This window comes from Pseudorca crassidens, chromosome 10 (assembly GCF_039906515.1).
Source record: "Pseudorca crassidens isolate mPseCra1 chromosome 10, mPseCra1.hap1, whole genome shotgun sequence".
NCBI classification, from domain to species: Eukaryota; Metazoa; Chordata; class Mammalia; order Artiodactyla; family Delphinidae; genus Pseudorca; species Pseudorca crassidens.
In genome coordinates this window covers 22,568,633-22,592,842 of record NC_090305.1, presented here as the reverse complement: position 1 = coordinate 22,592,842, position 24,210 = coordinate 22,568,633, and the positions used below count along the sequence as shown (strand labels likewise).

The following is a 24,210-nucleotide window of genomic DNA, read 5'->3' as shown; positions in this document are numbered from 1 at the left end:
AGCTGATTTCTGAGCCTCTGAGATCACACGTCCTGGTGGGACAAGGTTCTACTGAAGTGACGAGGACAAAGGAACAGAGCAGATGACCTGGCAGAGCAGTGACCTCATCAAAGCCCACGATGCAGTGAGCACGGAGTGGGCACAGGCCGCGTCCACACTCAGCTCCTCACCGCCTCCTCCTGTCCCACCTGCAGCAGACACAGCACAGCAAGCACACAGATTCTGGAAGGTTCTCAGCACTTCCATTTATTTTCTCTCTCAAACTTTAAGAATCCTTTCCTTTATTATCCCATCAACGCCTCATGGCAGGAATTAGAAACAACAAAATTCATATATAGATTTTATTTTCAACAGGCAAGATAAGACATTACTATTCAGTGCACCACGAAGTTAAGACAGGGATGGAGGTGGCCCAGCCCTGCCTCTGCTTGAACAGGCAAGTGGATCAGGGAAGAGAACGCAGGTCAGGGTGGGGAGGGGTCGTGGTGGGCAGGGGTGTGCCAGTCTCCCCATCTCCTCACATTATGCTACAAGGAACACAGACACATTCAGATGCAGCTGCAGAAAGAGGAGTCACAGGATCTGAAGCCACACAAGTAGGACGGTGCATCGCTCAGTCGCCATGAGGCTGCTGCCTCACACTGTGAAAGAAAATAATCATGAACAAATTCCGGTCAGTCATGTAAGTGCTGACCTTCCCAACAGCCCCCCACATGCTCAAATGTCCCATTCAAGGATCCCCACCACCCGGGGCATCTCCTCCGCCCCAACATCTCTCCCAATCTAGGCCCTCCAGGGTCTCATCTTTAGGATCCGTGAGAGACACATCAGAGCCCTGAGCACTGTCACTGTCTGGGGGAGAACAAAACCAGGACATGGTCAGAACCCACAGGAGAGAAACTAGAGAAGGAACTTTAGGAGGGTGAGCCCCCCATGGCCTCCTGTCTGCACCCTCACAAGGGTCTCAGGAATCACAGCCCCTGCACACTTACTTGCAGCCTGAGCGTAGCTCCCTCCTTTTTCACCTGTAAGAAGAAAACATCACGTGAGAGGCCAGGGAGAAGACTGAGTTGTGAGATCCTAGAGGAACCCCCTAGTCCTGGACCACAGAGAACTTTCCAGAACTGTTGACCAAAACCCATGATAGGATCAGGAACATGAAGAAAGGAGATGTACGGGGACTGGATCAACTTCTTCCCTCCTGGGGGTCTGTCAGCAGGAACCTTCCCTCTCTGACCTTCAAGTGCTGGTAACCTGGTCCCCAACTGGAATTATGAAGGTGAAAAAACCTGTCTTTCATTTCCACACGTGCTTTACAAAAGGGTAAGTGCCAGTCTGCAGACTGACAAGCAATGTCTCTGAATGGTGCTGCCCAATACACATGCAGGCAAGCTTCCACCTGGGCTTGAACCCCCCAGTGAGACAAGAAAACTCAGATCCCTCCCTCCCTTCCCTACCTGAGTGCTTCTTCCTCCAGATCACAGCTCCAGCCACCACGGCTCCAGTGACCACCAAGAGAACCAGGCCAACAATGAGGCCTATGATGGGGACGGTGGGCTGAGGAGGTTCTGTGGAGGAAACGGAAGGGGCCCTGACCTCAGGCACGAATCCCGACCTTGCTGAACGTGTCCAGAAGGGCTCCTGCTTTATCTGAGAGGAAGCTCCACTCCACGTGTCCCTCCTCACCCCATCTCACGGTGAGGGGCTCCTGAAGCCCCTTGTGCTGCACATGGCACGTGTATCTCTGCTCCTCTCCAGAAGGCACCACCAGGGCCACCCACTTCTGGAAGGTTCCGTCCCCTGAAGGCCTGGTCTCCACAAGCTCCATGTCCTGGGTCTGATCCTCCCCATCACGCTGCCAGGTCAGTGAGATCTCCTTAGGGTAGAAGCCCAGGGCCCAGCACCTCAGGGTGACCTCACGGTCAGAGATGGGGTGGTGGGTCACGTGTGTCTCTGGAGGGTCTGAGGAGGAAGAATCAGAAAATTCACACTTAGTGTTACCTTCATGGGCCACTGAAGCAGCATCATGTGACCATCCTGAGAACGAACAGCACAACAGGTTTGAAAAGAAGCAGCAAAAACACCAGACACCAGCCTGGACTCCGGGGTCTGGGAAAATCTCCCAGTCCTTGGAAAGTTCTGTGATAAGGATGAAAGCCAAGGTAGGAGGCTCCATGTAAAGGGGAGAATACAGAGCAATGGTCCTGACTTTGGTGGAGGCTGAATGACTCAGAAAAGCTGGAGTCAGGCCTCCTAAGATGTTCTCAGGCTGAGAACAGGCTTGAGAGAGAAAGTCATGGTTCACAAGATGGGGGTCAGGGTCAAAGGGCGCCGCTGGTCAGTTATTTCAGGGATGGTTTCCTGTTTCTTCCCCAAAAAGACTGGATTCCTTCACTGTCTTTCAGAGAAGTGAGGCCACCAGCGAGTCACTGTCTTGTACAGAATATGAAAACCTGGGCGGATTCCTCCCTCTCCCGACAAGAAGTTGGGGCAGTGTTCCCACAGGGACCCCATTTCCTCCCCTTGTGGGAAGCCAGCTCCAGCCCGAGGGGACACCAGGGAGGCCCCGCGGCCCCTCGTACCTGCGCGCTGCAGCGTGTCCTTCCCGGTCCCCAGGTATCTGAGAAGCCACTCCACACACCTGCCCTCCACGTAGTTCCTGTAGTGCTCCGCTTCACCGGCCTCCTCCCGCTTGCGCTTGGTGATCTGAGCCGCCGCGTCGGCCGCGGTCCAGGAGCGCAGGTCCTCGTTCAGGGCGATGTAATCGGCGCCGTCGTAGGCTAACTGTCTGTACCCGCGGAGGAGGCGACCGTCCGGCCCCACGTCGCAGCCGTACATCCCCTGGAGGGTGTGAGACCCTGACCCCGCCCCGACCAGCCGCAGCGATTAAACCCAAACTGAAAATGAAACCGGGTAAAGTCCCGCCGTTTCCTCCCGAGTCGCGGGGCCGGGCGGGTCCCGCAATGTTGGGGTGACCCTCGGACCCGGAGACTCGGGGCGACGCCGGCCCGTCCCTGGGGATGGGGGTCGTGACCTGGACCCGGGCCCGCGTCGCTCACCGGCCTCGCTCTGGTTGTAGTAGCCGCGCAGGGTGTCCAGGCCCGCTCGGAAACTCTGTGCGGCCTCCTTGGAGATCCGCGTCTCCCGATCCCAGTACTCCGGCCCCTCCTGCTCCACCCACGGCGCCCGCGGCTCCTTCCTCGGATTCGGGGCGTCGCTGTCGAACCGCACGAACTGCGTGTCGTCCACGTAGCCGACGGTGATGAAGCGGGGCTCCCCGCGGCCGGGCCGGGACACCCCGGTGTAGAAATACCTCAGGGAGTGGGAGCCTGGGGGCGGGGAGGGTGAGACCCGGTACGACCCTCCTCCCGGCGCGGGTCCCCGGGTCCGAGGTGACGGGGCCGGCAGTGGGGAGGGGGCGAGGGGCTCGTGAGACGGAAAAGGTGTGGAGGTCGGAGAAGGGCCGGCACCCCGGGGGGAGAGAAGAGGGGGCGGGAAGCAAGGGAGGGACTGGCGGGGACCGGAGTGAGGGGGCGGGTCTGGACCGGGGGCGGCGGCGTGGCTCCTTCCCTGGGAGTCCTGAGCCCCGATCCCCGGGGTCTCCTCGCTCCTCCCCGCAGAGGCCGTTCCCTCCCGACCCCGCACTCACCCGCCCAGGTCTCGGTCAGGGTCAGGGCCCCCGTGAGGAGCAGGAAGAGGGTTCGCGGCGCCATGACCCACCACCTCGGCGTCTGAGTAGAAACTGAGTGCGGCGGGTCGGTGGAGACTTTATAACCGGGAACCGCGGGGACGCTGATTGGCTTCTAGAAACCGGACACGCAATGGGAGTGAGAAGTGGGACGCGTCACGAGTATCCAGGCAGGAGGGCCCGACACAGGTTGTGAGAGAGAAAGTGAAACTCCGGGAGACTGGGAATCCCCCCCGCGGAGCGTCCCCGCCCCAGAGACCGCCTGACACCCTGAGAGCCTGAGAGCCTGAGAGCCTGCCCGTCCGGGACCTGGGACTCTGCCTGATCCCTCCCCTCCTGCACCGAGAGCTCTTTGTCACAGTGTCTCCCTGAGTCCTGGCCCAGGGACTGTGTAGTCAGCGATTTTCACAGCATTGTGGTCAGAATATTTATACAGTCTTACAAACTAGTGACGACCCCACAGAAATTTTATGTGGATACTTCTATCGGTACTTTCCAAAGTAGAAATAATAGAGTTTAAAACGTTTAAATTAATTTATTTAGAATAATGTTAATAACCCATGATTTAATATGAAAAATAACTACTTCCCAAAATAAACACGGTAGTGGGAAAAGTGGAACTTTTCAGATTTTTATATTTTTGCAAGTCTCTCTGTTTCTTGTCTGTCTCATTAGAAGACCCCTGGATGTTCATGTTTGCTTCTTCAATGGATCCGTTCTTTTGATTGACGTCTATGAAAATAAACAGGCCCACACACATGTAGGAGTAGTATTTTCAAAAACCTTTTCAGACAGTCATGGATGTTAGTCTTTGATACAAAACGAAAACTACACAAGTGGTAGTTTCTCAAAGGTTATTTTCAAAGTGGACCTGAAACAATATTATTAACTATTTCCTATTCTGTTACGTTAAACTCCATAACCCTATTTTGCACATTGAATGTCTCTTGGACTAAGGTAAGATTTTTAAAAAGTAATACGTTGTTTCACTAAGTTATATAGATCTTCCAGTGTCATTCATTCTTTCAAGTAAACATTGCATTCCATGAAGAAGAGGGTAGTTCAGGTCACACAAATTATTTTCCTTGGGACATAGTACTTTGGAATGTAGCAGAAGGGCTTGATGGGTACTTCCCATGTCATCTTAGAAGGTACTTTTAAAATGGATTTAAGGGAGTTCCCTGGCCGTCCAGTGGTTAGGACTCAGAGCTGTCACTAACATGGCCTGGGTTCAAGGGCTCAATCCCTGTTCAGGGAACTAAGATCCCACATGCTGTGGGGCGTGGCCCCAAAAAAGCAAAAAGTGGATCTAAGGATAATTTAGGAAACAAAAGAATTTTTATGTATTTTTTAAAGTTTTTTTTTTAATGAGATGTAGTTGGTTTACAATGTTGTGTTAATTTCTGTTATACAGCAAAGAGATTCAGCTATACATGTGTATATACATTCTTTTTCATTTTCTTTTCCATTATAGCTTATTAAGGAAAGATAAAAATTTGTAATGCATCAACCAGAAAGTTTTAAAGCAAACCTGCTTTTTTTTTCTGCAAGTAAGTTGTGGTGAAAATAATTATATTGCAGTTTGCTACAGTAGTCTCCATCACTGCTAAGTTATACCTCAAAGCAAAAGTCAACATAATGGAAAGTCAAATAATATCTTAGTAATGCTATGAAAGTAGGTTTCACCTCATGGATCTCATGAAAGGGTCTCAGTGACTTCAAGGGTTCCACAGATCACACTCTGAGAACTGCTGTTCGAATAAACCTGGGAAAATCTCCTAACTGGCCCTTGCCTTTGCCTCCTCTTCGTTTTGGAGAATCCCTCTCCCTGAGCTGGACTCCCTGCCTCCCCACACTTAGCTGAGGGCCCTGCCCCCGGGGCTCCTCTAGGAGAGAACTTACCCCTTGGAATTGATCCCAGAGAGTGTCCTCAGTCCGGGAAGGGAGGTAGGGGGACAGGTGTTTCCCTTTTGGACCTGGAAACAGTTTGTGCCTGAAGGTACCATACCCACTCATAACCTAGTTTGGTTTTTTACACACCAGCTAAGTATGTATTCATATCCCAGACAGAAATCTGACATCGTCTCTAAGAGAAATAATATTGGCCCTTTCATGGGTCCAGTATATCTGACTTGAGGCCCAGAAAGCATGAAGAGCAGTCCTGTCCAATAGAATGTTCTGTGGTGAAGGAATTGTTCTATATCTGTACTGTCAAAATCAGGTAGCCTCTAGCTACAGGTCGCTCTTTAGCACCTCAGAAGTGGCTACTGTGCTGAGCACCTTAATGTTATTTAGTTTAAAAAACATTACATGTGTGGCTAGTAGCTAGCCTATTGGGCATTACATATCTATAATGTTCTTAATTTCCAGTCTCTTCCCCCAAAAAGATACTGTGTGACTCATAGGTTGATGCATATTAAAATAACTTTCATATGGAAATCATGGATTTGTCTATGTGGGTCTTAGATATAGCCTTAAAATGCATCATGCGCAGAAAGTTTCATTAACATGTATTTTAACAACTAGAGTGTTCAGACATTAAGGACACCGTGGTTTATCACCTTAAGGTCATATGTGTTCAAGACTGCCCATCGCTGGAGCTAATTCTTGTCTTTATAACCTTGAGCTCTTGCTGTTCTTTTCATTAACCTGGTAAATATAAGCAGACACTGAAGTCTTCACTTAGCCCAAGAGAAAGTATTCACTGAACACAGCAGATATCAAATACCTTGCAGGACCTGTACATACTTGTGAAATGATAAAGCAGGAGATGTAAACCTTAGAATCCACCAGCTTAGAATCTTTACTGACTGCTCCTGCTATTCGTTCCCCCCAAATTCAATCAATTCTGTTTCTCTTCACCCTTGCACCCCTCTCTCCTAGACAAAAAAATACATGAATTTTTTACATTTGGGGAATGAAGAGTTGTATGACCCAAAGAAGAAAAACCACTAAAAAATGATAAATTTTCTCTATGTCAACCAGACATTCACAAAGATACTAACACATGCCCTTGTCAAACTCAAAGACAAAAACATTGACAAACAGGTTGCAATGTTTTTCAGCCAAAGACCACCAGGAGAAAGTCTGTGGGCAAACAAGTTGGATTTATTACTGGATGCAGCGAGGGAGATGACACACCATCGGGGACCACGGTGTCTTAGTGTGAGGTGTTAGAACATATACAGGATGTGGGCTCTGGTTGGGTGATTTGGAGGAGGGTGTATGGAGGAGGGGCTCACTCTACATTGGGTGTTGTCAGGAAGTGAGGGCAATTCTATGACTGGGCACGTCAGTGAATCTTCCCTGTAAGGAGGAAAGACTAGAGTGAGGATGCAGCTGTGATTGGAAAGAAGCCGTGGTCGCTGGTATCAGCACAGGGAGAGGTTTGATACATTGTGAGGTGCATAGTGCTGCCTTGTTTGGTCTGTGCTTGGACAAAATGATGTTGTGGTCTTGTTTTGTCTCACTGTGTCATGGTCTCAGGTGTCCTTGTCTGATGTTGATGTTCTGTGAGGTGACATATGTCCAACAGGAGAAGAACACGGCTGCGTGGTGAGCACCAGCCCAGCTTCTGGCAACGCTGAGGCCTAAGGTAAACGTCAGACCAGCTTCTGATGTTGGAGGCTGCTTTGTCCTTCCTGAATTCAGTGTTTAAAATAACTAAATCCCAAACAAAACATAATTAAAGTGTATTAGAAAACAATTCGCAAAATAAGAAATGCAAATGTCAAACAAATATATAATAAATGTAAAGAAAAATGCAAATCTGGAATAAGAAATGGGAATAAGTTAAAATCTATCATCTTGTCAAAGATAATAGTAAGAGGAGAGTATTAACAGGAATTTAGGGAGAATATCCTGTCATAAAGATTGATGGGATTGAAAACTGGTCCAAAAATTTTAAAGGTCGCTATGCAGAATGTCTCAATTTCAGTATATTTACATTTAAAAATGTTTAAATTTTGTATTGGTGTATAGGTAATTTACAATGTTGCGGGGCGTTTTGTTTTCTTAGGTGTACAGCAACTTGACTCACTTATGCATAGACATATATATGTCCTTTTTTGGGTTCTCTTCCCATATAGGTTATTATAGAGTGTTGAGTAGGGTTCCTTATGCTATACAGTGGGTCCTTGTTGATTATTTTATAAATAGTAGTGTGTATATGTTCGTCTCAACCTGCTCATTTTTCCCTGCCCACCACCTTTCCCTTTTGGTAACCGTAAGTTTCTTTTCTAAGTCTGTGAGGCTGTTTCTCTTTTGTAAAGAAGTTCATTTGTATCCATTTTTAGATTCCACCTGTAAGTGATATCATAGGATACTTGTCTTTTCCAGTTTCGCTTCCTTCCTTGTGGCTGGAAATGGCATTATTTCATCCTTTTTATGGCTGAGTAATATTCCACTGTGTATATGTACCCTATCTTCATTATGCATTCATCTGTCCTTATACACTTAGGTTGCTTCCATGTCTTGGCTATTGTACATAGTGCTGCCAGGATCGTTGGGGTGCCCGTGTCTTTTAAAACCACGGTTTTCTCCGGATCTAGGCCCAGGATTGGGATTGCTGGGTCACATGGTACTTGTATGTTTACTTTTTTAATCAACCTCCATACTGTTCTCCCTAGTGGATGTACCGATTTACATTCCCACCAACAGTGTAGGAGGGTTGCCTTCAATATGTTTACATTATGACATAGAAATTTCTCTTTCAGAAATTTATCCTGCGAAGATAACCACACATGTTCTCAAAAATATATATTCAAGGATGTTCTTGAATTGTGGTTTATAAAAGCAAAGAATGGAAACAAGCTAAATGCTATAGTCATTGTAATGATGGTAACTATGAATAGAGGAACACTTAATAAGAATTAAAGCAATAATGCCATGTGATTTACATAGTGGGTCAAATTTATTCCTCTAAGCAAACCCACGAGGGGACTTCCCTGGTGGTCCAGAGGCTAAGACTCCAAGCTCCCAATGCAGGGGCCCAGGTTCGAACCCTGGTCAGGGAACTAGATCCCGCATGCCACAATGAAGATCTGGTGCAGCCAATAAATAAATTAATTAATTAATTTAAAAAAAAGCAAACCCATGAGGCACCCAACATGTGATCCCTTTGTACAGACACAGAGAGAGAGACTCAGAGAGAGAAGACACAGAAGTGGAGACTCAGAGAGGTTAAGGAGTGTATATCTCAAGGCCACCTTCAATCAGGATCTGGAGACACTGGAGAAAAAATGAAGAACAACAGGTGGGACCTGGGTGATATGTGACAGGCACTGTGGTGAGGGAGATGGACAGAAATGACAAAGATAAATGTAAATCACTACTGAGCTAAGTGCTGTGAGGAAGAAGTTCATGATATCATGAAAGTAGATAACCAAGAGACCTGACAGCTCCCCTACCACTGTTAGCAATAATATTTGAAAGATGTGAAAGATATATGGTATATTAAACAAAACAGAATTCTATACAATTATATAAAATCATAGAACCAAAAAGGGCTCTTTGAAATTAAAAATAATGTCATAGAAGTGTATAATTCAGTAGATGAATTGAAAAATTACAGTCATACTCACAGTAAGTAAAAGGAATAGAAAAGTAATGGCAAGGAGGAGAGAAGACCTATAAGAATATTCCACTATCAATCAAGAGATTCCAGTGAGTAAGCAATACAAGTTTCAAAAATAAGGGAGAGTAGGAAATAATAAAATAATTTTTTCAAGAAAACCTCTTGGAGTTTACAGACAAAAATTTACATCTGGAATGGCCTAAGCAAACTCTTACTGCAGTAGATGAAAACAGACCAACACTAAGAAACATCACAGTGAAATTGCAGAAAGGATGGAAAAGAAGAGAGACCTTGAAAACTTCAAGAGGCAAAAAACATGGGCCTGGAGGCTAGAAGACAGTGAATCAACGCCTTCCAAATTCTAAGGAAAATAATCAGTATTTCCAACACAGAGTTCTATATTGAGTCAAGATGAGAGTAAGTCCTAGGGTAGCCTAAGACATTTCAGAGTTAAAATGTTTTCCTTTCCATGTTCCCTTCTTCAGGATACTGTTAGACAAAGTGCGGGGGAAATGATGGAGAAAACCAACAGCAGGGAAACATGGGATCCAGGCAACAGGGAAGCCTTGTAAAATTATACAGTAGGAGAGAGAGGCAGAGGGCCGCCCAGAATGAGGAGAAGGAGATCCGGGACATCAGCCCTGCCCCAGGTGTGCAGGGAACCAGTCTCCGTGTGGCAGCACAGAGGACTGTGGGAGAGTCTGTGCAAAGAGGTGAAGTTGGTGGAATATCCGATGTGCTTGAATGTACTCAGAAAGACTTAGATTCTGCACAGAGTTTTAGAATGATTTAAAATGAGTACAATATGGGGCTTCCCTGGTGATGAGGTGGTTAAGAATCCACCTGCCAGTTCAGGGGACAAGGGTTTGAGCCCTGGTCCGGGAAGATCCCACGTGCTGTGGAGCAACTAAGCCCGTGAGCCACAACTACTGAGCCCGCCTGCTGCAACCACTGAAGCCCGCACACCTAGAACCCATGCTCCGCAACAAGAGAAGCCACCACAATAAGCCCGCGCATAGCAACAAAGAGTAGCCCCGCTCGCTGCAATTAGAGAAAGCCCGCATGCAGCAATGAAGACCCAAAGCAGGCAAATAAACTAAAAAAAAAAAAAAAAAAAAAATGAGTACCACCAAAGTAAGACATTATTTATTCCAGCGAAATCTTAAATATCCATTCAAGAAAAGTGATCATAGTCTACTAAATGCTCACTTGTGACTAGCATTTCTGTCATCATCATAAGGCAAATATTGCACAGCGAGCTAATCAAAATTACAAAACTGATAGATGTATAATTATAACTATTTTGGGAAGACAGGGGTGTGTGAAAGAAAAACCAATTAACTAAAGATGATACATAAAACTGAAAGCAAAGGAGTATTAAAGGCATGCTTTTTAGAGACATAGAAGAAACAATTAGAGAATCCGCTTAAGAACTAAAAGAGCTTCTCTCTGAGATTCAAGAGACAGGGGACATGGAAGATTGGGGACATCGGTCCAGATATCAAGTCTTATAGAAGTATTTTACTTTTTAAAACTATGTGCACATATCCATCAGCTAAAAATAAAAAGACAACCTAGTAGATGAGACAATGGCCTTTGGCCTTAGGAAGTGTTCTGTTAAGAAGAGTCATAGAAATGGTGCAGTAGTTGGGAGGAAACTGTACACAGAGTGGTGGATGTTTATGGGAGAATTTTGTTTTGATTTATTTATTTTTGTTTGATTAATTTTAATGGGAGGAATTGCAGCATGTTTGTAGGCAGGGATGAAGGAGCAGTAGAGAGTGGGAAACTGATGACACAGGGGAGGATGGAGTCAGATCCTGTACCCACGCTGAGGGGCAGCCTCAGACAGGAGGGGACCATCCATCATCACTGGTGGGAAGGTGAGATATAGGTGCAGATGTGGGAATAGTGGAGGAGGAGGATGTAATTCTCACCCGAGTGATTTTTTTTTCTGAGTAAAAAAAAAAAGGCTCATCATTAAGAACAGGGAGTGAGGGATGAGTGGAGGGGTCTGAGGGGAAAGGAGGAAATGAGAAATCGCCCTCTCAGGGGTGTGAGAGTGAGCTGACTGGGAAATGGCGTCTGCAGAGTGCAGGGTGGGGGCCACTGAGGTCTGGGCTGTTCAGCTTAGAGAAATTTGCAGCTCTTGGGCAACAACAGGAGGATGTATAAGAAACGAAAGAAAAATGCAACAAAATATCTGCAAATGTGAGGATTACATTCTTTTTACTTTGTCATTTATCACTTTCGACACTTTATTACTTACTTTACAGTGAACATACATTATATCCTATATTATACGTTACACATATACATCATAATAAGAATTCAAAAGCTTTGTTTAAATTTTTAAAAGGAAGGGAAGTGGGCAGAAAAAGTGAAGAGCTGTGGGCCCAGAGCTGGACGTGCTGGGCTCCGTGCCTGAGCTCTGGGCAGTGAACTCACACAGCCTTTTCTCCTTTTCTCAGGACCGTGTTTTCTTTGGAGGTCAAGCAGGATTTTTCCCTTCTTTTTTCAGTGTGGTCACTTATTAGGACCTTGTCACCTCTTTGATGCTTCTAAGATAGTTTTTATATTTTACATGGCATTTTCAGCTATTTTCAGTGAGCAGAATTCTCCCTACAATCCAGCCCATCTTTTCCAGTAATGGAATTTCTGTGGCAGAATAGCTCAGTTAAAAGACTTTGGGTGCCAAAGTAGAGAATGTGTTTCCTAATGCATGATCTGAAGAGGATGTGTCAGGTGTTTTACAAGTGCAAGGGATTTTAATGTAATTTTTGAAAGCATATTTACCTACACAGAAGGGGACTGAAAAGGTACTCAAGGGTATACAAAATAAATAATTCATGTTCTCCCTCTTGTCCCCCATTTGCCCAAGTCCTCTACTTGGAAACCACTGCAGTTGGCAAATTCTCATTTTCCTTCTCCCCAAATATATCTCTGCATTTATGAATACTCTTATGTCAGTGAAAGAGCTCAGGCCACAGACTGGGAGAAATTATTTGCAAATTCACATATCTGATGAAGGACTTGTTTTAGAATACACATAGAACGCTTAAACTCAATAATATGAAAACAATTTAAAAATGAAGGAAAGTCTGAACACACACCTCTTCAAGAAGATCTATCCATGGAACTGCATATGAAAAGATGCTCAACATCATATATTATTAGGAAATGTAAATTTTAAAAAATGATGTATCATCACACCTATTAGAATAGCTAGAATCCAAGAACTGGTGATACCAAGTGCTGTCCAGGATGTTGAGCGACGGAAACCCTCACTCACTGGGGCAGGAATACGAAGCAGCACAGCCCCTAGAAATGATGGTCAGCAGTTTCTTATAAAGCTGCACATAGACCCTCCATCCAGTCTACTCAGCGCTCTAGTCCTCATGCAACTCATCTGAAAATTTATATATGCACAAACCCCTGCACACCAAAGTTTATAGCAGAGCGCCCCTCAAGTGTGGGCTGCACGTAGTGACTTCCTTTTAAAGGCTACAGTGCAGAAAGTGGGGAAGTAAAAATAGAAGTTCACAAGGAGAGACCTGGGAAATGTACCTTAGCTGGGTGATAAGGTGAACTTATTACTGATTATCAAGTGGAGAGTATACACCCTTGTTGTGTGGAGAATGTCACTTCATCTCTGTAGTTTCTTCCCCAAAATACTTTGCCCCAGTCAACCAACTGGAATAGAGGGACATTCTACAGTATCCCTGAGCAGTACTCAAAAACATCAAGGTCATCAAACACAAGGGACCTCTGAGAGACTGTCACAGCCACAGGAGCCTGAAGGAGACATGATTGGGACTTAGCACAATGTGTCTTTGATAGGATCGTAGATCAGGAAAAGGAAAAACTAATGAAGTCCAAATAAAACTTGAGTTTAATAATAATGTATCAACATTGCTTCATTAGCTGTGACAAATGTATGATGGTGATATAAGATATTACCACAGGGAGACTGAGCGTGGGAGTTACAGGAACTCTCTACTAACTCTGCTACTGTTTTTGTGAATCTCAAACTACACTAAAATGAAAAAAAAAAAAAAAAAAGAATATCTGCCAGAAACGAACAGGGAGTGAAATAAGAATCGACTTTGAGTTTTCCAGAGTGTTTTCATCAATGAGCTGGAGAGATGGGTTGTGGAGAGGAAAGATGGAAACCTCAGACACAAGGCAGGGCTCCAGGGCTCTCCTCCCCTCTAATCCCCGCCGCATCCCCGAGCCCGACCCCAGAGCTACTCAGGCAGCATCTTCATCCCCTGATTGCTGACCAGCCTCCAGGGCAGCCATCTCTGTGGACTCAGACCACAGCCCCTCCTCTCCCTTCACTGTGCTGAATAGGAGAGGGCGGAGTGGTGGCGCCCCCGTGTGGCCACAGTTGCTGATGACAGGCGACCTGAGCTCCCCTTTGACCCCCTTACAAAAGACCTGCCCAGGGTTTCCTTGGGCTCCTAACAGTGGGTCAGTGCTGCGCACAGAAGTTGGAGTTCATCCAGTGTCAAGTTCAAAGTCTGAACTGTTACTCAGAATACATGCTGACACGGACCTTTTTCTCCCCATCAAACTACCAAGGAAGGACTAAGGCCTCAGGGAGGCAGATTTCGAGGCCATTAAAAGCTGGTTCCCAAGTCCAGGGTGGACCCCACAAACAGACTGGGTGTCCTCACTCTCCAGGGGTGGGACCTTGAACCCCAAGTCTTTGTCACTTCTTGCAGCTGCTGACAGGGTTATAGACTCTTCCTCTAGGGAATCAACTCTGGAACCTCCATCCCTAGAATGCGGTAAAAGGGGGGGGGAGGGGGAGGGGGAGGGGGAGGAGATCCCCTAAGATATCTGCCTATGAAGATGGGGAGGCTCCTGGAGAAGTGAGGAGAGGAAGGAAACAGTGACATTAGGGGATGGAGGCCAACAGGAGTGGAGGGGGAGGAATGAGAGAGGAGAGGCGCAGGGCGGCTCACTCAGTGGACACGTATGCGGGAAGGGTGGGGTCTGTGTGGGGAGAGGCTCAGGGGCTTCTGGCCTGGGCGCTGGTAGAGGCTCTGTTTTTCACTTGGATGGTAAGTACACAGGTGTCAGCTCTCTATTTTGCTGGTAAACTATGCTTATGTTTTAGGTGTTTTCCTGTCCTTACAGGTATGGTATAACTCAAATACACCTGGAAGAAAGAGAAAAGAGAAAAGGAGAGAGGGGAGGTGGTTAAAGGAATTCCTCTCTTCCAGAGAAATAACCTCACCCCCAGTCCTCACTCCACCCCACACACACATGGTGCTGGGGGCAGCAGGGAGACTCAAGGAAGGGAGAGTCCATCCCAGCTCACAGCCCGGGGCTACCTGGACATCGTCTCCCTGTGAGCTAAGACAGCGGTGACCACTGTGCCAAAAAGACTGGCTAAAGACCTTTGGAAAAAGATGGGCCCAGCTGGTGGAGGTGGAGAGCAGAGGACAGGAGAGCAGAGGACAGGACATGGAGTGGAGCCTGGAGACCACAGTGGGACAAGGAGATCAGCCATGAGTCTGGGGCCGGGGGTCCCCCTAACATTTCCCTGAGACACAAAAACGACCTCCCCCCTCCCCAGACCTACAGGACCCAGGCGTCCCAACACCGTACCCAAGGACACCAAGCATGGCCCCTCCTGTCCAGGCATGAAATCCGCCACCGTTTGAAGCCTCAAAGGTCCTCTCCGCTCCTCCCCAGTCCCGAGAGCCCAGGACACCCCAGTGTCCTGTCTCTTCTTCCCCTCCGTGGACCTAATAATAGACAGGGACCTGCTGTCTGGATCCCTCCAGCCACTTCCCAACCTGAATTTAAAGGCCCTGTGGTCCTGGACTCAGATCTAATTTCTGGCGCTGATGTTGACCCTGGACTTTGGGATCAGAGGTCAGGGGAGGCTCCCCAGGGCCCCACAGGCTGCAGCTGAGCCAGGCTTCCAGCTGAACAGAATCAGCTGATTCTGGACATAAAACTGCGACCTGGAGGAGACATATCAGCCACACGGAGGAGTGGAAAGCTGCCTTTGTCTCTCCCCCCTTCCATCCACAACCAGGAAACATCCACGACACACCACAGGTGACTCTGCCCAACACACCAGGACTCCGGAGAATGCCACCCAGTGTGCATGGAAAGGTGGGTGGACTGGGACACAGAGACGAGGCTGAACCGAGGGAAGAGCAGAGGCGGAGCCTGCGATCCTGTTCTCCACCTGCGGCCTCTGAGCTGGAAGCCCCAGAATACCCAGTAGCAGCCGCAACAGGACACAGGAATCCAGCCTTCCAGCCTCAGCAGTGCCCAGGGCCCCAGGTAACTAGGCAGCAGCAGAAGTGGGTCCTGGGGCCCCAGCCACCAGCCCCTGAGACGCCCATGACTTTGGCCCCTCCAGCCACCCACTGGCAGCAGCAGAGCCGGAGAACCTTACAGCACGGGACATGGCAGAGGCGCCTGCACCACCCCAGCTACCCACGCCCCCCTCTTCCCCCGTGGTTCAGGGGATCCCGGACACGAGGGAAGAGCCCACTATCCCAGGTCACAGGCAGTGATGCCAGTGGCACAGGCAGCAACAAGGCAGCAAAATCCCTGGAGGCACAAGAAGCAATAAGAGGGCACGGGACCACACCCCTGATGGGGGTGGAAAGCGCCAACTCTCCCAAGCAGGTAACACAGGTAGGAGAACCCCAAACCTGTGCTCTAGCGCCACCTCCTGGAAGAGAAGCGAAAAGCCTCTGCTCTCTAATTTGTTGAATGGTTAGAATGAAGCAGAAAAGTGCTCCCCACGTCACCAGTGCTGGCAGAGGAACAGCACAGCAAGCACACGAAGAACCACAGTAACACTGCATCACGAAAAGTAAAGGACAGTTCTCCAGAAACCAAACTTAAGGTCATGGAATACTGTGACATAACTGATAGAGATTTCAAAACAGCTCATGAGGAAACGCCACAAGCTCCAAGAAAATTCAGAAAGGCAGTATAACGAGCTCAGGAATACTATGAACGAACAGAAGGAATACTTTACCAAAGAGACTGAAAGTCTAAGCAAAACTATATAATTTCAGTGTACTTATGTGGCGCACTTTCTTTAAATTGATACCTAAATATTTTATCCTGATGCTATTATAAATTGAATTTAAACGTATTCGTTTTCCGAGTCCCGCGCTCCGGTGTGCTCCCGCCCAGCCACCCGCCCCGGACCCGGCGCCACCGTGCCCAAGCCCCAAGTGTGACAGGGAGGTGTACTTGGCTGAGCGGGTGACGTCCTGGGGAAGGACTGGCATGGCCTTGCCTGAAGTGTGAGAAATGTGGAAAGACGCTGACCTCAGGGGGAGGGGACACACTGAGCATGAAGGCAAGCCCTACTGCAACCAACCCTGCAACTGGGCCATGTTCGGACCCAGAGGCTTTGGGCGCCTGGAGCGGAGAGTCACACTTTCAAGTAAACCCAGGTTTTGGAGACCCCATCCCCGGCTGCCCCCGGGGCCGCGGCCCTCTAGGCCGATGGCGGGCCTTCTCCACAGGCACCTGGGGGCTGTCCTGTAGACCCCCATGCCCTCAATAAACCCGTACACTTGGAAGAAAACAAAAGAAAACACATTCATTCATTTTCCTAATTTTATATTTCTGGCACAGAACTCTTAAAATCCTTCGAATCTCCTAAGTGATGAGAGCCACAGAGGTGTGTTTTGTTATGTTAAAGGTTGGCTTTTGGACTGAACCTAAGGATGGGGGCTGGTTACCAGGAGAAGCAACCATGTTAATAGGCAGTTGGAATTTCCGGTACCACCGCATCCCCCACGTCCTGGGGTCGGAGAGGGGCCGGAGGTTTCACCTACTGCAATGGCCCATGATGTAATCAATCGTGCCTGTTTAATGAAGCCTCCATAACACCCCAAAATGATGAGGTTCAGAGAGCCTCCACGCTGGTGAATACACGGAGATTTGGGGAGAGTGTCCCAATCGGAGAGGACACGGAAGCTCCACACCCTTCCCACACACTTGCCCTTTGTGTCTCCTCCGTCTGGCTGTTCCAGAGTTACATCCAGTAGTCTAGTAAGGAAAGTGTTCCTGTGAGTTCCGTGAGCCGCTCTAGCAAATTAATCAAACCCGAGTGGGGGATCATTAGAACATCCAATCTGTAGCCAGTCGGTCAGAAACACAGGTGACAACCTGGACTCGAGACTGGCATCTTAAGGAGGGGGCGGGTGTGCAGGACTGAGCACTAACCTGTGGGGTCTGACGGTGCCCGCGGTAGAGTCAGAGTTGAGTGAATGGGGTCGCGGGGGAAATCCAAACATGGGAATATTGTAATCTGATGATCGCAATATTAATGGCAAAGAAAGAAGGACGGGAGGGTGGGAGAAAAAGCCTGGGTCTTGCCTGCGATCATCTGTCTCCTGCTACACAGAACAGCCAGCCTGGGAGAGATGGGAGAGCTCCAGAAAAGAGAAGGAAACAATAGTTTTACCCACTGTAATCTTACACCTTCCCCCAGGAGCTGAAATAGACACTGTTTGATTTCACCCCTCCCTTCCTGGAGTTTTAGACAAAGGTTCCACTGAGTAATTGGTGTCGACCTGTGCAGGTGTACCGCGTCTTATTGCATTTTGAAGATACTGCATGTTTTACTAATTGAAGGTTTGTGCCAACCCTGCAGTGAGCAAGTCACCAGCGCCACTTTTCCAACAGCATTTGCTCACTTCATGTCTCTGTGTGTTGGGCTGCACCCCGCAGGCCTACAAGGCCTGTGCTTGCCCAGCTTCAAGACAGAAGAAAGGCTCGGAGTCAGCAACAGAGGCGTCAGTGGTGTAATGGATGGGGAAGCTTACACGTCTGAAGCAAGATCCTGGAGCGACACCCCGCCGTGTGCGGGGGCCAGGGGGTATATTACCAGTTATAGGGGAATTGACATCAGGTGGGCTCATTAGTTACCAGGGAAACCAGTAAAGGGCACACCCCTCACATCCTCCCTGATAAGAACAATCACTAGCTAGGGCTAGGGGCAAGTATGTAGCAGGTCAGTCATGTGTAGGTGGAGCAGGCCTTGGTGGGACAGGGGATGTACAAGAGAACAAGAGAACAGCCATCCTGAGTGGCCTGACCATACACTGTATCAGAGTTTGGTAATTCTCACAATATCTCAAACTTTTCATATTATTATATTTATTATGCTGGTCTGTGATCAGTGATCTTTGATGTTATTATTGTAATTGTTTGAGGGCACCAGGAACCACTCCCATAGAAGACAACAAACTTATGGATAAATCTGTGTGTGTTCTGACTGCTCCACCGACCAGACGTTCCCTCATCTCTCTCCCTCTCCTCAGGCCGCCAGATTCCCTGAAACACAACAACATTGAAATTAAGCCAATTAAAAACCGTGCAATGGCTTCTAAATGATCAAGTGAAAGGAGAGTAGCACATGTTTCACTTTAAATCAAAAGCTAGAAATGATTAAGCTTAGTGAGGAAGGCATGTCAAAAGCCTAGATAGGCTGAACGCTAGGCCTCTTGCACCAAACAGTTAGGCAAGTTGTGAAAGCAAAGGAGCAGTTCTTGAAGAAAATAAATAGTGCTACTCCAGTGAGCACACGAATGGTGAGAATGCAAAACAGCCTTATCGCTGATATGGAGAAAGTTTTAGTGTTCTGAATAGAAGATCAAACCACCCACAGCATTCTCTTCAGCCAAATTCCAAACCACAGCAAGGCCCTAACTCTCTTCAATTCTATGAAGGCCGAGAAGGTGAGGAGCTGCAGAAGAAAAGTTTAAAGCTAGCAGAGGTTGGTTCATGAGGTTTAAGGAAAGAAGCCGCCTCTGTAACATGGAAATGCGAGGTGAAGCAGCACTGCTGACGTAGAAGCTGCAGCAAGTTATCCAGAAGGTCTAGCTAAGACCATTATTAAGGCAGCTGCACTAAATAACAAATTTTCTGTATAGATGAAACAGCCTTCTATTGGAAGAAGGTGCCATCTAGGACTTCCATAGCTAGAGAGGAGAAGTCAATACCTGGCTTCAAAACTTCAAAGGCCAGGCTGACTCTCTTGTTAGGGGCTAATGCAGCTGGTGACTTAAACTTGAAGCCAGTGCTTATTTTCCATTCCTCAAATCCCAGGCCCTTTAAGGTTTATGCTAAATCTACTCTGCCTGTGATATGTAAATAGAACAACAAAGCCTAGACGAGAGTACATCTGTTTACAACATGGTGGACTAAATGTTTTCAGCTCACTATTGAAACTTACTGGTCAGAAAAAGATTCCTTTCAAAATATTACTGCTCATTGATGATGCACTTGGTCACCCAAGAGCTCTGATGGAGATACACAATGAGACATTCCCTTCTCTCCTGCTTGCCCTGGTTGCTCATTGACCAATGACATGGTCTTAGGTATGTTGGGTCATGCTGATAAGGGCAACATCCCAGGCACAGCAGAAAACAAAGATCAAGGAGACCTGGATGCTTGGACATCCTCGTGGTGCAGAGCCACCCTAGCAGCCCTGGAACTGCCTGCCTCACTGTCATGGGAGCCACACACTAGCTTCCATCCTGTGAGACCACTGTTATTTGGATTTCTGCTGCACATACTGAATTAATACATATCGAGAGAGTAGGACTTCCCAGGAGTGTGTGGCCATAGTGGTCTGTTCTGGAGATGAGCAGAGATATATTTCGTGTCACCTCTGTGGGCTCTTGGGACATTACTGTGAGTTAGAGAAACGGAGAACTGGGCCAGAGGGGGCAGCACAGGGAGATTGGAGATTGTTACCCTCCTCATCTTTCTAGCCATGGGATCTGGCCTAGGGAAGTGTTTGGGTCACCGGGTGTTAGATTTGGCAGTCCTTGTTTCTTCACTTCCTGTCCTCCTTGCGGACCAGACCTCCTGCTCATCCTACCTAGGACCAGAATCACTGCTGGTCCCCTCCTCATTACCCTGTCTGATGACAGGGATTGTGGAGGTGGAAATATACAGGATTAACCCCTCAGGTAGAAAAGGAGTGCAGGGTCATTCCGCCTCAGATTCCGTGAGGAGTCTGTGCTTCCCCCAACTGGTTTGAACAGCTGACCTCATTCCCTGTGCCCTGGTGATCATAAAATTCTATCACTTCACTGTATTCTCTTTATTACAAATGAGTCACTAGGTCCAGCTTATACTCCAAAGGTGGGAATTACACAAGTGCATGAACACCAGGAGATGGGAATCACATCTTAGAAGTGTGCTCACCACAGGGGGACTCTGGCAACCACCTGAAAGTGTGGCATCTCACAGGGCTGTAGCCAGGAGTGCAGAGATCAGAGCTGAGGTCCAAGGGATTTTGTGTTCATCCCACAGGAATACAGGACAAAATTATGATGCCAGAAAGGTAGCCCAGTCTTCTAGGTAATTTGGGGAATGGACGAGGCAAAAGGCTAGGTAGAAATATAAAGGAGAGGAAATAAAAGGACACCCAGCAGTTCTAATAGTTAATGTTCTCACTTATTTTCTTATGTTTCTGAGAATTTGCAAAAGTCATTTTGTTTAATCGTTACATGGTTTAATAATCAGCATGACCTTAAATAACTTAGGAAATATAACGAACCGAGGATGAGGAAATCACATGACTCAGGCCTGACAAGTCAGGTTACCACGTTGTACCACATCCACCTAGCAACAGGGACTGGTCCAAGGGTAGTCTTTCCTCTCCAGTACTTTATGTATGGTCAGTGTGAGAAAGATGTTTATCTTTCTGCTAAAGTTGTGAAAGTGGGTAATGTGAGGGGCTTAGAGATCATATTGTCTGTCTTCCCCAGGAACAGTGAAAGAGAAGAGAAATTGAGGTCTGATGACAAGTTTGAGTCTCCGGGTCCAATCATGTATCTAACTGGCCTCACCCCCGGCCTTCCCTGGTAAATCAACATGTTAAACCTCTTTTGCCAAAGATAGATTCATTCGACTTTTGTTAACTTGTAAGTGAAAGAGTCCTCTCACAAGAAGGCAGACTTTTCTGTGATGCTGGATATTTAGATAACACTCGTTCACATATTATTAAGACTTTATTTTTATAGAGTAGTTTTTTTTGTTTTTTGTTTTTTTTTTTTTTGCGGTACACGGACCTCTCACTGTTGTGGCCTCTCCCGCTGCGGAGCACAGGCTCCAGGCGCGCAGGCTCCGCGGCCATGACTCACGGGCCCAGCCGCTCCGCGGCATGTGGGATCCTCCCAGACCGGGGCACGAACCCGTGTCCCCTGCATCGGCAGGCAGACTCTCAACCACTGCGCCACCAGGGAAGCCCTTGTAGAGTAGTTTTAAGTGCACAGCAAGATTGAGGGAGATATACAGAGATTTCCCATATACTCCCTGCCCCCATACATGCATAGCATGCCCCATTATCAATGTTCCCTGAAGAGTGGTGCGTTTGTTACCGCTGATGAACCTACACTGACACATCATCATCACCCACAGTGCGTAGTTTATATTATGATTGACTCTTGGAACTCTACATTCTGTGGGTTTGGACAAATGTATAGGAACATGTGTCCATTATTATAGTATCAGACAGAGTGTTTCACTACCCTAAAAATCCTCTATTTTCTGCCTACTTATTCCTCCCCTCACTCCCCAACCCCTGGCAACACATCTTTTTACTGTCTCCAGAGTTTTGCCTTTTCCACAATGTCATATGCTTGGAATCATACAGTATATAGACTTTTCAGATTGGCTTCTTTCACATGGTAGTATGCATTTAAGGTTCCTCCAAGTCTTTACAAGTCTTGCTAGTTCGTTTCTTTTTGACACTCCATAATATCCCATTGTCTGGATGTACCACAGTTTATTTATCCCTTCACCTACCGATGGATGTCTGAGTTGCTTCCGAGTTTTGACAATTATGAATAAAAGTTCTATAAATATTCATATGCAGATTTTTGTGTAGACAGGTTTTTAACTCCTTTAGGTAAATACCGAGGAACACAACCGCTGGATTGTCTGCTGGATTGTTTGGTAAGAGTACATGTATTTAGTTTTGTAAAAAACTGCCAAACCGTCTTCCAAAGTAGCTGTACCATTTTGCCTTCCCACCAGCAATGAATGAGAGTTCTTGTTATTCCACATCCTCTCCAGCATTTGGTCTTCTTAGTGTTCTGGATTTTGGCCATTCCAATGCGTGCGTAGTAGTATCTCATTGTTTTAATATGCATTTCCATAATGACATAAAATGGGAACATCTTTTCATATGCTTATGTGCCATGTGTATATCTTCTTTGGTAAGGTGTCTATTAAGGTCTTTGGTACTTTTTTTGTTTTTTGGCTGCATTTGGGTCTTCGTAGCTGCACGCAAGCTTTTCTCTAGTTGTGGCGAGCGGGGGCTACTCTTCGTTGCAGTGCGTGGGCTCCTCATTGCGGTGGCTTCTCTTGTTGTGGAGCACGGGCTCTAGGCGCACGGGCTTCAGTAGTTGTAGCACGTGGGCTCAGTAGTTGTGGCTCACGGGCTCTATAGTGCAGGCTCAGTAGATGTGGCGCACGGGCTTAGTTGCTCCGCGGCATGTGGAATCTTCCCGGCCCAGGGATTGAACCCGTGTTCTCTTCATTGGCAGGCGGATTCTTAACCACTGTGCCACCAGGGAAGTCCCTTTGGCCCATTTTTAAATGAGACTGTTTTCTTATTGTTGAGGTGTAAGTGTTCTTTGCCTATTTTGAATAAGATTCTTTATCAGATGCGTCTTTTGCAAATTTTTATCCCAGTCTCTGTCTTGTCTTCTCATTCTCTTGACATTGCCTTTCTGTGAGCAGATATTTTTCATTTCAGTGAAGTCCAGCTTATCACTTGTTTCTTTTATGGATTGTGCCTTTGGTGTTTTATCTAAAAAGTCACTGCCATACTCTAGGTAATCTAGGTTTCCTCCTATGTTACTTCTAGGTCTTTTACACTTTTGCTTTTACCTTTAGGTCTGTGGTCCATTTTGATTTAAATTTTTTGAAGGGTGTAAGGTCTACATCTAGATTCTGTTTATTTTTTCGCATGTGCACGTCCACTTGTCCCAGCCCCATTTTTCTTTTTAACATCTTTATTGGAGTATAATTGCTTTACAGTGGTGTGTTAGTTTCTGCAGTATAACAAAGTGAATCAGCTATATGTATACATATATCCCCATATCTTCTCCCTCAAGGCTTACCTCTGGGCTTTCTATCTTGTTCCGTTGATCTGTGTTTCTGTGTTTGTGCCAGTACCATATTGTCTTGATTACTGTAGCTTTGTAGTATAGTCTGAAGTCAGGGGGTCTGATTCCTCCAGCTCCGTTTTTTCCCCTCAAGTCTGCTTTGGCTATTGGGGGTCTTTTGTGTCTCCATACAAATTTTAAGATGTTTTGTTCTAGTTCTGTAAAAAATGCCGTTGGTAATTTGATAGGGATTGCATTGAATCTGTAGATTGCTTTGGGTAGTATAGTCATTTTCACAATATTGATTCTTCCAATTCAAGAACATGGTATTTCTCTCCATCTGTTGCCATCATCTTTAATTTCTTTCATCAATGTCTTATAGTTTTCTGCATACAGGTCTTTTGTCTCCCTAGGTAGGTATATTCCTAGGTATTTTATTCATTTTGTTGCAATGGTAAATGGGAGTGTTTCCTTAATTTCTCTTTCAGATTTTTGATCACTAGTGTATAGGAATGCAAGAGATTTCTGTGTATTAATTTTGTATCCTGTAACTTTACCAAATTCATTGATTAGCTCTAGTAGTTTTCTGGTGGCATCTTTAGGATTCTCTATGTATAGTATCCTGTCATCGGCAAACAGTGACAGTTTTACTTCTTCTTTTCCAATTTGTATTCCTTTTATTTCTTTTTCTTCTCTGATTGCCGGGGCTAGGACTTCCAAAACTATGTTGAATAATAGTGGTGAGAGTGGACATCCTTGTCTTTTTCCTGATCTTAGAGGAAATGCTTTCAGTTTTTCACCATTGAGAATGATGTTTC

The 24,210-nt window shown here is 46.7% G+C and overlaps 1 protein-coding gene across 5 annotated transcripts; it reads right to left on the bottom strand.

Moving 5' to 3' along the window:
* Positions 1–327: 327 nt before the first annotated feature.
* On the bottom strand, positions 328–3,793 carry LOC137231779 (BOLA class I histocompatibility antigen, alpha chain BL3-7-like). Of its 5 annotated transcripts, XM_067752437.1 has the most exons (8): positions 3,650–3,792; positions 3,060–3,329; positions 2,583–2,858; positions 1,687–1,962; positions 1,458–1,568; positions 993–1,025; positions 807–852; positions 328–643 (listed from the first exon to the last, which is right to left on the bottom strand). In XM_067752437.1, exons 1-8 carry the CDS (start codon positions 3,711–3,713, stop codon positions 637–639), a joined length of 1,083 nt encoding a protein of 360 aa, XP_067608538.1. In that variant the 5' UTR covers positions 3,714–3,792; the 3' UTR covers positions 328–636. The 5 variants fall into 5 exon arrangements, 3 of the variants coding, with proteins under 3 accessions (XP_067608538.1, XP_067608536.1, XP_067608537.1); XM_067752435.1 differs by lacking the exon at positions 993–1,025 and having other exon boundaries at positions 1,425–1,568; positions 3,650–3,793; XM_067752436.1 differs by lacking the exon at positions 807–852 and having other exon boundaries at positions 328–641; positions 3,650–3,793.
* Positions 3,794–24,210: the final 20,417 nt, after the last annotated feature.

Excerpts from the sequence above, each read along its gene's own strand:
- LOC137231779 (XM_067752435.1), bottom strand. The coding sequence starts at position 3,713 with ATGGCGCCGCGAACCCTCTTCCTGCTCCTCACGGGGGCCCTGACCCTG. Across the intron at positions 2,859-3,059 it reads CTACAACCAGAGCGAGGCCG|GGTCTCACACCCTCCAGGGG; the intron begins GTGAGCGACGCG and ends GGGCGGGGTCAG. Across the intron at positions 1,963-2,582 it reads GGACACGCTGCAGCGCGCAG|ACCCTCCAGAGACACACGTG; the intron begins GTACGAGGGGCC and ends CTTCCTCCTCAG.